At 39.6% G+C, this 12,906-nt stretch overlaps 1 protein-coding gene across 2 annotated transcripts in view; it reads right to left on the bottom strand.

Annotated features, from left to right (window-relative positions):
- The window catches only part of RPS6KA6 (ribosomal protein S6 kinase A6), a 56,610-nt gene that overhangs the window by 28,755 nt on the left and 14,949 nt on the right, over positions 1 to 12,906 (bottom strand). For both annotated transcript variants that reach the window (XM_082208461.1, XM_082208462.1), the window contains exons 3-6: positions 6,994 to 7,110; positions 3,686 to 3,767; positions 2,466 to 2,546; positions 1,714 to 1,793 (exon numbers count right to left, since the gene is read on the bottom strand). In XM_082208461.1, coding sequence (XP_082064587.1) covers positions 1,714 to 1,793; positions 2,466 to 2,546; positions 3,686 to 3,767; positions 6,994 to 7,110 — 360 coding nt within the window. The remainder of the gene's footprint in view (positions 1 to 1,713; positions 1,794 to 2,465; positions 2,547 to 3,685; positions 3,768 to 6,993; positions 7,111 to 12,906) is intronic.

Here is a 12,906-nt window from a genome sequence, read left to right as displayed (position 1 = left end):
AAAAGCTGTGATGCATGTATCCCCCATAATCCAGGATGATGGGAGCTCAGGCTGTATATAGGCCATCAGAAAAGACAAGCTACAGAGGGCTAGCATAAATCCTACTAGCTCCCAGCGGAACAGATATTCAGATCATTCCTCCTTCTTCCCCTCACCCCTGCTAAAAGATGACTGGGATGGACAGAAAGGAAGTAGAATGATGCTAAACTCCCTAACAGATCATCATGTGCTCTACTTGCACACCCACTCTCTCCACATGAAATAAAGATCTGAATGCAGTCCAGATACTCCTTGGTATAAAAATGCTGATAACTGATTTCAGAAAACAGCCATTTTATAAAAATATTCTGCAACTTGGAATGAAGTAGGTAGAAATGTAAATGCTAAAGTAGTATATATTAAGTATAAAAATATTTATAGAAGAATATTTATAGCAGGTGGAAGAGATTCAAAGCAGAGTCAAGATTTTCATTTTCTCTTGTTCCAAGGAAAAGTAAATACTTAAACACACATTCCCGTTTTAGGAATGAGCAGTTGTAAATGGGAGGCATATTTCTTAGTCCATACTGTATACTGAACGAATTACAGGACAATCCTATGTATACAGGCGTCCCCCCACTTACGCGGGGGTTACGTTCTGGGGGCCCCGCACACGTAAGTGAAATTGCGTAAAATGAGGAGTGCCCCACTTTATTAGGAAGGGTGTGTGGGGAGGAGAGAGAGAGAGACTAACCCCAGAATTTGCCCAGGGCTGCTGCCAAGCCTGTCTCAAGTCCATCTGTGTGCCCGAGGGGAACCAGTGTGAACAGTGCTGGCAGCTGGCCACGGAGAGCAAGGGCCAATAAGAGCACCCAGCAGAACTATCACAAGAATGGGGACGCGGACACGCAGCCAAGTGGCAGGGAGAAGGCATCTTCCGACCCCACATCAATTGAAGGCTGCCTTCCCTTATTCAGTAGAAGCCCAGAGCGATTTCAGGGCAGAAGCCTCGAGCAAGGGAAGGTCTGTCTGTCTATTTGTTTGTTTGTTTGTTGGCTATCCACATAAACGTGGTCGTACATTAATGGGATGCACATAAGTGGTGGGGTGCACATAAGTGGTGGGGTGCCTGTACTTCTCAGAATCCCACAGATTGAGTGTGCATAGGATTACAGCCTTCAGCTCATAAAAACCAAAGAAAGTTATTTAGGTCTAGAAGGAAAAAATCTTTTATTGGCACAAATCATGATGTCACAGAGATGTGGCACGGTTCTGAGTTCTCCAGAATTCAAGATCATGGAACAGAATCCAGAAGCTGACCTCATGGTTACTACTTCAGCCTTATTTTTATACTCTTTTGTTTTTCTTCACTCTTGTCACTCCCTACTTTGTGCAACATCTTGCTTGGTGAACAGTCCTGGATAACTCAAAAGCTTGCCACACTTTTGTGACATTTTGTTTGGTCCTGGTGAATGTTCTTCCCAATCGCGGGTTCAGGAGCCTTACCCAAAACACACCCATTACTGGAAACTCTGCTCATTTAATTAAATAGGCCCAGCTACTTACAGTTTTCTAAGTTGGTATGTCTTTATGATATATGTACTAATGTATATTCAATATATATCATGCAATGCACAAATGTGGAAGGACAGGGTAAAAATGTAAAATTACAAGATAGTCCATTTTGCCTAATGTAAATATTAATTTTATTTTCAAAATTATAGAAATACGTACCTCTTTGGATAATCTTGTGAACACATCTCCTCCCCTGAGAAAATCCAATATTAAATATAGCTTCCCTTCAGTCTGAAAAGCTGATTTGAATAATCATAAGAATACTTCATCAAAATACTAAATTAATACCTGCATGCTTATCTAGAACTCTAAATATTTTAATACTATTTACAAATTAAAAGTACTCAAGACTTTTTCTACAGCAAAGATCTAATTTTGTACCCAATTTTACAATTAAACCTTTAAAGAAAGCAGACAAAAGCCATGAAAGTTAAATTCATCACATGCTTGCATTCTTATTTGCATAAGTAGAAACCTCAATCTAAATTCAAGTGAACTTTATTGAGACAAATAGGCTTCATGAGGGAGTAGAATTAGCACTACAATTTGGTCGTGTTGAGGCAGAAATTCCATATTTAGCAATGTGGTCACAGGCTACCAAGATGTCATACATTATCAGTGGTGTGAAGGGTCCTTTTAAAAATAGCTTCTTATAAAACTACAGCTATTTCCAGATTGTCCAAGAACAATTTTAAGACAGACCAAATAGTGCATTGAAGAGCTCATTCAGTCCAGGGATTGATCATTGTTAGTTTCATGCATGTTCACTATCCGTTTATCATGCGTTCATTCATAATTAAGTTCTATTTTGCTTTCCCATCAGTCAGCAAATTTCCCAAAAAAATCTGTAAGAAAATGCTTATTAGAATTTTCATTTAAATATGCATTTCAATGGACACAAAAATACTCACCATAGTGCAGTTTGACAATAAACGGATGATTTACTTCTACTAATATATCTCTCTCCATCTTTGTACGAACTCTATCTCGAACTGCAAACAGAAATGGCTGTTATCTAAATTAAGCAAGCTACCTGAATTAAATCAGTTGCAGAAAACTTTATAAACAACCACAGTTTAGTTAAATGGCTATTTTCACTAAGAATATATACAACAGGCAGAATTCACCAAGGAGTTTCTGTACACAAACTACTAATGTTTATTCTACAAAATGACTCTCCTTCACTGGAGAAGGTTGGATGGCCATCTGTCAGGGATTCTTTAACTGTGATTCCTGCATTTCAGAGAATTGGACTAGATAACCCTTGGGGTCCGTTCCAACTCTACAATTTATGATTGCACTGGGTCACCAACCAGATTCACACACACTGCAACAAAAAAGTCAAGAGAAATTCACTGCAGTAGTATGATTTACAGGTATAACACGATATATATGGAGAGGCCATATTTTAAAATCCATAAATCACTGCCATATCTGTTTAAACCTTTATTAAGACAAGCCCTAAAAATATGTCATTTAAAGCTACGGAAGAAAGACATGATTTTGAAGAGAGTGTAGTCTTCAACCTTGTTTTCAGTGTTCAGGATAAATACTGGAACAAATGCCCCTCAACATGTGCAGAGTCCTTTTCATTTAACAGGGATATTCTGTCACTATATTTTACATCAAAATGAGCAACTGCCAGGCAGGATAAGCCTAGGCACTTTTTAGTCAGGAAATCAAGCACTGATTTAAGATGAAGGAAACAACTGGTTTAAACAGAAGTCTGCCATCATTAAGCCACACATTTTGAAATAATCAATAAGCAAGACCCATTGAACTATTTCAGATGTATGCCCTTGAGGACTGCAGCCAAACACTTCAGTCCTACAACATATTTACTTAGGATATAATTACCTTCAATTGAACTTGTAATTAACTTTAGTATAGGAATGATTATTAAACTATAAAACAAGGCATGGTTATAGAAAAATGTATTCACCTGGCCCCTAAAGATAAGTAATGAAGGAGTCAGGAAAGCCTCCCTACAGAGAGCATTCCACAAACGGGAGCCACAGCAGATAAGGCACGTTCTCCTGTTGCCACCCTCTGGGCCTCTGGTGTAAGGGGCACATGAAGAAGGGGCTTTAGCCAACGTACTGTATTTTTTTAAAAAAAAATGCAAGCAAACCTTTTAAAGAAGCTTTCTTCAGAACTTTCATTGCATACAGCTGTCCAGCATCAGGACCAAAAATTTTCCTCACGAGGAAAACCTAACCAGAGAACAGAGATTAAATATTTTACAAATGCTTACGAATTATGCACGATTGCTTTTGAAAAGCTAATGTGCACTTGTAATCCTTTAGTGCAGATGTTTTCAGACTTTTTGGGTCCATGGCTCTCTTGTCAAACTACATTATTTCTGCAGCACCGCTGTGGGGCTCAAAAGCCCAGTTATGTCACCCCTTGCCTACAGAGCCTGCAGCCCCTCATCCCTCCATTGTGGAGGGTTCTCTCAGCCTCCTTCTCCTCTCCTTGGCAGTCCTCTGGGCAGCTACAGCTGCCCCCCCCCGGTCTCTGAGTTGCCCCCCTGCCCCAAAGTGAGGTGCCTTCTCACACTGCACCAGAGGGGCCTAGGAAGCACCCCCTGGCCAGCCCCAGAGGCACCATTCACCTGGAGAGCTTGTAGTCAGGACTGCTGCAACAGCTGTGCAAGCCTTTGGGAGGCAGAGATGCAAGAGGACATCAGAGGAGGGAGGGAAGGAAAGTGGGACAGAGGCCAGTGTTGCCCGCGGCACCCCTGACCATCATTCAAGGCACCTCGGGGTGCCACAGCACATTGGTTGAAAACCACTGCTTTAGGGAAAGGTCTTGTTTCCCAAATCTATAAAGTACTAAACTGAAATGTTGCCACCTCTCACAATTATAAAGGCATGATAGGAAAAAGATTTGGGTGATCCATTAGATTATACCTTATGGAACAGAATCCAGGTAAAAGCCCCTTTTAAATCTGCTCCAGTAAGAACCAGGAAAATGCACTTAAAGGTATACACTAGTTGTATAATTTCATTATTGAGTAAAATTACTAAAAAAGCATTAGCTATGTATTGGAGAAATTGTAATGTCACACGGTCATTTATCCACCTGCGGTGGCAATACCCCAAAGTCTTTTTGTTTTGGAAAAAAAGTAGGCCTTACCACAAAACAAGATACCCACTTTGATCCTAAAACAGCACTTCTATCATACTACTCACAAACTGATCAACAGCTTTCCCAGAAGGATCTTATTACTCACCTGATCAATGCAGCATGGCTTACAATTGCAAGGTATTAGAAGACTGTAAATGCAGACCTATTTTGAGACCTCACACCCCCGGGACTTAACATTAATGGACAAAGTGACAAACCATGTCTAAGAGAGTTGAATAGACAAGAAAACCACTGCTTTTCAATCAACCTGGCACAGTTTTATTACATATGCAACATTTATAGAACATGGTTATAGACATCCTAGGACAAATGACAACTTGCGGAATGATACCTGTTTAAAAACTTAAATGTTATTACATATACATTTGGTGCTTCAGGAGGTGTTTAAGAAGTAAAAATGATAAAATATTTTTAGGGGAGTTATTACTGAAGTACGCACATGGTACATGCTCCAGTGTTGAAGTCAAAATACAAACTTGCTTTGAGGCAAGCAGTAAATCTGCAGATAAGGAGAATCCCAGGACCACCAAGTGGCCAATATGATAATAGGTCAGATTAGAATAATCCTTCCCTTACCTAGCTGACCTGGTTTTTTCTAGTCCCAATTCTACAAACTGAATACTACAGAAATAAAAACTTAATACAGGCAACCCCAATTTATGCACGGGTTACGTTCCAAGGCACCACACATTTAAGTGAAACCGCATATATTTGAAGCAACATTGAAAAAGCCTGAAAACTTTGTTTTGTCCCCACCCCATTCTGCCCATTTATGACATTTTCAGGGCACTTCCAGATTCAGCACAATGTGCATGGGCACAATCGTGCACATACTGAACCGCACAAATGGGGGGGTTGCTTTTATATCCACAGCATGAACTAATTAAGAGGCTGTGTACTCATGTAAAATAGAGGCTAACTTGTACCTACTCTTCCATGTGACCTGTAAATATTAAACACAAAGGTGAACTATTGTGTTTCTGGGGGAAGAAGAAGGGAACTGACAGAGAACCACATAAAAATACTTGTTTTGAAATATTACTTAGACTTTAAATTATTTGCAAACCTGTAAAATTTGCCAGTTTGACTTCTTCCCAGGTACTCTAGATATATGAAAGCTCCCACTCTTAATTCATTTACTCTGATACTGGTGCAGAGGCTAACTATGTCAAGTCACACCATGCTTAAAAAAGATTATGAACTACCCTTAGCCTCCTTCCCCCAACTTTACTTTCATTTTTATAACCTAGGCATGCTATAATTATTTCAGTCCAAGTGTTTTAGCTGAAACTAGTTAGCAAACCAACTTTCAATAATAGCTGTAAACTGTCATTTGGATCTAACAGCTGGTAACAAAACTGCTGATTCAGATGTAACACTTAACCATAGTTAACAATGAAACATAGCGGGAAGGAAAGTATAAAAAAGCAGTGGATAAGCTTTGACCCATAAGGCACTGATGAACTTCCAAGTCCCATCAGCCCTAGCAGGCATGGCCAATGACAAGGGATAATAGGAATTGTAGTTCAGCAAAATCTGCTGAGTCCCTATGACAGATATAAAAGAAGATGATATAAGCGGGAAGGGAACACTCCTGATCCTCTAACCATTGATTGGTTAACTTCTGCATTAGGCCTATAAATAATATAATCAATTTTAAAATTGTTATAAAATGTTAATATCATATAAAAATATTTCCACACCACCCAATTTTGAATTTTCAGTGTAAAACTTATCTATAAGTGAAACTGCTAATGAAAAATAAAAATGCATTATTTAAGTTGTGTTGAATCTAGCAACTCATTCCACAAACACACACATTTTAGTGTTTTAATAGTAGTGGAGATTAATACACATCCGTTTAAGGGTCACTTTCATAGCTTTCCAATTATTAGTTATATGCCACCCATCTGACTGGGCTGGCCCAGCCACTCTGGGCGTCTTCCAACAAATTATAAAACCACAGTAAACATCAATTGTGTTGGCTAATCGTTTACGCTCAGTAAATCAAATATGCCTTTTCCATCTTCCACCAAAAGCAATATGTACTGTTTCATCATAAAAATGACTAAAATACTTTCGAAAAGTAAAACGTCTTGTGAAAGCAGTGGAGAAGGTATTAGTGTATGTACTTTGTAAATTTACTATAATAACTCTCCAACATAGATAGCTCACTATACAGTCATTAAATACAAATCAAGTATGTCTTTAGATGAATGAACAGGACTAGAAATCAAATATGACATGAAATTGCATTATTTAGAATAAACAGTTCTAGTTTTGTCTTACCTTTCCAAATGATCCTTGACCAAGGACTTTAAGTAATTCAAATTGTGCAGGATCTGCTTTTTCACATCCTTCTTTCACATGATGAGTAATAGGTATCTCTTTCACAACTCCTTCATCCTATTCAAATAAAAATGAATAATAACGACCACTGAAATAATAATCTTTACTGCCCCCATCTGTCTACTTTACTGTTTGTGAAGGGGAAATTATTTATAATTTATTATTCATACAATCTACAGCTAGTGCTATAAAAATAAGCTGCTCTGCCCATAGATGTATAATCATAAACAATATACCACTACCACCTATCAGAAGCCCTACTACAAATTATCCAAAAAGTGAGGATGGGTGATGGGTTGGATGTTAGCCAACAAACTGAAGCTGAATCCTGAAAAGACAGGAGTGTTATATGTTCAAATTTCTGATGTCGAGAAGGAGAGAAAACAGCCTGTTCTGGATGAGGTTGCACTCCCCTGAAAGGAGCATGTTCGTAGCCTAGGACTATTCCTAGATCCAGCACTGTCACTTGAGGCCATTGGTGGCTGGGTTTGCCTATTTTCAGCTACAACTGATTTGCCAGCTACAGCCTCTTTTGGACAGAGATTATTTGGTCACTGTACTCCATGCTCTGGGAAATTCCAATGTGCTCTACATGAGGCTGCTGAAGTAAACTTCAACTAGTCCAAAATGCAGTGCCCAAAGTTGCTTTTAGAGCACATATGATCTATATAACCCCTTGTTTTAAAATAGCTGCCTGGGCCACCAGTTCATTACCAGGCTCAAGGTGCTCATTTTAGTATTTAAGCCCAAAAAAAATGGGCTCCAAATATCTGAAAGACCACTTCCTTCCTTACAAACCCGCTTGGTTGTTAAGATCAGCAGAGGGGGGGCCCTTGGTAGTTACACTTCCTGCAAAAGTTTTGTTGCCAATGGCCTAGGAGAGGGCATTCATTCCCTGTGGCATCCACTTAGTGGTAGAATTCCCTCCCCATGGAGGTATGTCTGGCCTCTTCACTATACAACTGTTCAGGAATACTGATGACACATCTCTTTACCCTGGCCTTTGGCACCTGAGATTCATGTTTACAGAAACCCACCTATTCTGGTGAATGTAGAATGTTTTAATTGTTTTTAATTCCGAGTTTCAAAGTGTTGTAACACACCCTGAGACCTGCTGGTGAAGAGCAGTGATAAATAATATTTAAATAATAATAATAATGGGAAGGACAATTCAGGCCTCTATGATCCTTTCATAGTAGACTGTTCCTTTTTCTATTGAAAAGCTCCTGTTTTTAGGGAACCACTGAGTGGGGAGGATACTGCAGGCAATAGTTACAACATTGTCCAAGTCCTCTCAGAGACATAGTCTCTAGCAGATCCTTATATTGGTTGTGAGGCAGCAACAAGATTATCAGACCTTGAGAGTAATTCATTGTCTACAAACAGAAAGAGGAATTAAAGTGAAGAGGAATTAAAGAACCTTTTAATGAGGGTGAAAGAGGAGAGCGCAAAATATGGTCTGAAGCTCAACATCAAAAAAACGAAGATCATGGCCACTGGGCCCATCACCTCCTGGCAAATAGATGGGGAAGAAATGGAGGCAGTGAGAGATTTTACTTTCTTGGGCTCCATGATCAGTGCAGATGGTGACAGCAGTCACGAAATTAAAAGACGCCTGCTCCTTGGGAGAAAGGCGATGGCAAACCTAGACAACATCTTAAAAAGCAGAGACATCACCTTGCCAACAAAGGTCCGTATAGTAAAAGCCATGGTTTTCCCAGTAGTGATGTATGGAAGTGAGAGCTGGACCATAAAGAAGGCTGATCGCCGAAGAATTGATGCTTTTGAATTATGGTGCTGGAGGAGACTCTTGAGAGTCCCATGGACTGCAAGAAGATCAAACCTCTCCATTCTGAAGGAAATCAGCCCTGAGTGCTCACTGGAAGGACAGATCGTGAAGCTGAGGCTCCAATACTTTGGCCACCTCATGAGAAGAGAGGACTCCCTGGAAAAGACCCTGATGTTGGGAAAGATGGAGGGCACAAGGAGAAGGGGACGACAGAGAATGAGATGGTTGGATGGTGTTCTTGAAGCTACTAGCATGAGTTTGATCAAACTGCGGGAGGCAGTGGAGGACAGAAGTGCCTGGCGTGCTCTGGTCCATGGGGTCACGAAGAGTCGGACACGACTAAACGACTAAACAACAACAACAACAAACAGAAAATAAATGCTTAGGATATGAAGCATGTTGCATGTTTTATCAACATAAAATTACAAATCACTGTGCAAGGTAGTGTAAGTTTGGGACTATGGGTAAAATGTTGCTTAAATGGTAAAATGTTTGACAAAGTGTTTACAGTTTAAGTAGGCTAAGTGGTTAGAAGTTAGGTGTGAAACGAGGTGAATAAAACAGAGATGACAGTCTCATAGTCATGGGGGAAGGAGAAGGCTAGGAATGCCTTTCACCACTTTCCTCTGGTTTGCCAACTACAGCTGTTCCTGGACAAGGATAGCTTAACCACTGTCGTCCACACATTGGCAACTTCAAGGCTAGATTACTTTAATAGGTTCTATATAGGGCTGCCCTTGGGTCTGATTCTGCAACTCCAGCTGGTGCAGAATGCTAGTATTTAGTTTATTTGGTCTGCCATCTTGATTCAACATGGCACTTGGTGTCTAAACATAGGAAGTCTGCCTCTTCCACCTTGGGAATCCTCATGCCAAGTTCAGTGAAAATATTTTCAGAGGCATCCAAAACTGCATAGGTTGCAACTGTCCTGCCAAATTTGGCAATGCTATCTTCAGAGCCATCCAAATTAGTACTGGTTGGAACTATTGGTTCAAATTTGGCAAAGTCATGGTAAACTGGGTAACAATATCTTCAGAGGCATACAAATGGATGCTTAACGCCAAATTGGGCAAAATCACACCAGTCATGTTTCTGTCCAGCATCTTGATTCAGAATGACAGCCAGAAGCTCCACGTTAACAAAAATTGCTGTCCCAACCTCAGGAACCTTCATGCCAAGTTTGAATCAGTGCAGTTTGTACCAGTCATACGAAAAATCAGACAAAGTCGCGCCCAAGTCATCCTAATTTGAAAGTGCATCCAGTGTTCCAAGGTTGATAAAAAAAATAGCTGCTCCCACGTCAGGAACAATTGTGCCAAGAATGAAATTGGTGCAGTTTGCACCCACTGCACTGAAAATCCAGTGAAGTTACACCAAAGTCATGTTTCAAGCTGCCATCTTGATTCAAAATGGCATCCAGTGTTCCAACATCAACAAAAACCACCACCCTCACCTCAGAAGCCTTCATGGTTTAGCAATAATAGCTCAAGAGGCATCTGCATGGAGAATAAACAAACCACTTTCCAAAATATATAGTGGATAATGAATATATACAATGTTCTCAGACATTTACTGCTTGAATTTCAAAAGATGGTATTAATCAACAATGCAAGTTATTACCTCAATGTGCATAAAATACCTTAGATACCTCAGTATCTGAATAACTGTTCCAGTTCTTCACAGTGATGAGAAATATAGAAAATAAAAGGCTTACATTTTCAAAACTGAATATTTAAGATGTGTAACAACAAATCTGCTTTGTTTTTAAAGAACTCAGTTTCTTCCAACAATGCACTGAAGATATAAACACCACTAAGAACTTCAATTGTAGATAAATGCTGACATCAGAGCCTCCATCTTTCCCTCACATAAGATTAGAAGGCATCTAAGTACTGTCCTGACACATGTTAAAAATTCATCCCTCCTTTTCTTAAGGAAAAACAGTTAAAATGCTAGTATTCATGTTGCCTAGTTACAGAAAAAACAGAAGTCATATCAATAAGCTCTAATAAAATCTTCAATAGCTACTGATGACACACACAAGACATTCAACAATGCTGTTTTCATATTTCAATAAACTGGAACATTTGCATGAAAAACCATTTTAGTCATTCATCTGTTTCTATTTTCTTCTTCCACCTTAAGTTACTATCCTATGACATCACAATTTGTTTCTGTGGAACTTGGCAACAGTCATTAAATAAGAATTCAACAGGAAAAAGCAATCATACAATTGTCCATGGAATAGTCTCCTGTAATATAAATCCAAGGTCCTGGCTGAGTAATTTTAGATCCCATGTGCTATTCAGTTATATTCATTAATTTGAAAAAACTACATTCAGTGTATCCTAAGAATTGAGTAGCAACCACGTAATGTAACAAAAGAAAAGAACTTGGTCACTCAACAGCTGTTCAGTGTGGGCAGCAGCAAAAGAAGCAGAGCATAAGTATCAGGGAGAGAAACCAGGTTTTATCAACAGTATAGTGCTCTCAATCACTTGACTTTTGTTTCAGATTTAGCCTTCTGCACATTTTGTTCCTTGGACTACAGCTCTTTAAACCTCTGTTGTCTTCTACTTTCTTCCTGCTACTGTAGTCCTATCTTCATCTACCTACAAGTTTGATCTGCTAAAGCCAACTTCCTTTAGTTTCTCTACTCCAGCCCCTTAATTAAGATGTCACAATCCAGAATATCTGCAACATAAATGAAGGTCCACGGGGGTAGTCCAGAATATTGTACCAATTCTGCTGCAGGTTGTCAAGCTGGTCCCACAGTACTATTACTTCTTCTTCTTCCCCCTGACTTTAAAGCCAAAAAAATCAGATCACACAACCACCATCACAGCCAAAGTTGAGCAACCAAGCTATGAACAAGTCATCCATCCTTTTCAGGTCCTGATTTGAAGAACTTGCTCTGTCTGCCCTATGATCTATAAACACCAACCTCACTCACTGTTTCCTTGAATACTCATTGTTATGTAATTTAGAACTGCAGGTGGCATTTTATTGCTTGTAAAATAAAGTATCAGGTATGAATATTATGGAGCGTGTGTTTTTAATGCAGATACTCTCCTTGCCTAAACTAAGACTTCTTCCGTTTTAAAATGAAGCACACTAATAAGCAGGAGTCCGCAGCTTAATAAAGGCGGCAACAATTTTGCACGGAGGTTCCATTCCTGGCCCCCACACGTATCAGCAGAACATGGATAAGCACCTCCTGCCCCAATTCAGCCCTCATTTTGCCTTCTTCCAGGTCCAAAAGGACCTGTGCATTGGCAGTCGCACATCAATTGGACACACCTAAAATGGTTGCTGCCTCTATCACACTGCTTCAGTAACAAAAGAAGCCACAACTAGCAGAAGCCACCTTCTAACAAAGGTGAGACAATAGTTCCGTCAGATCTAGAGTCCACAATCCTAGGACTACTTGGCACCTGGCCCTGTCCTCCAAAGCTCTTATTTTCCCACTTCTTTCCTGTTCATACAGCCTTTTATATTACCCAGGCTTTACATCAGCTCCTATACAGCCCACTGCCAAGTCGACTCTACTTCCTTTAGTTACTCAGTTCTTGACTCCAGTTCCTCTCCATCCCCAGCATAGAACTATTCCTCAATTCTAGACTTCTTCAGAGTTGCCTTTCACCTAAATTTAGCTATCTCTTTTGCACTTTGTAACAAAGCACTCTTGGCTACAACAGCAAGCTGCTTATCAAAAAGCAGGACTGAATCAAAAATAACTCCCAGGTTCCAAAGCTGTTCCAGTGGGGAGATTACAGCCCCATAAATTATAGGAAGATCTATCATCACTTCTTACTTGTCTGAATTCAACTTCAATCTGTTACCCCTCTTCCACTTGACCATAGCTTCTGGACACTGATTTAGGACAAAGATAACAGCATTTGGAAACTAAGTAACTTAAATTTAGAGTTGGATGTCATCAGCATATTTGATTAAGACTGTTGTAAAACCATTAATGAAGAAACTCTCTTCAAACCTTGAAGATTTTAACCAATCATCAGCTGGTCAAAAATACCCACAAATCACCTTCTTAGGCAAGCTACTTG

Source organism: Podarcis vaucheri (assembly GCF_965113315.1).
Source record: "Podarcis vaucheri genome assembly, chromosome: Z".
In the NCBI taxonomy this organism is placed as follows: Eukaryota; Metazoa; Chordata; class Lepidosauria; order Squamata; family Lacertidae; genus Podarcis; species Podarcis vaucheri.
The sequence above is the reverse complement of the archived record's forward strand: the minus strand, read 5'-3'. Positions and strand labels throughout refer to the sequence as shown.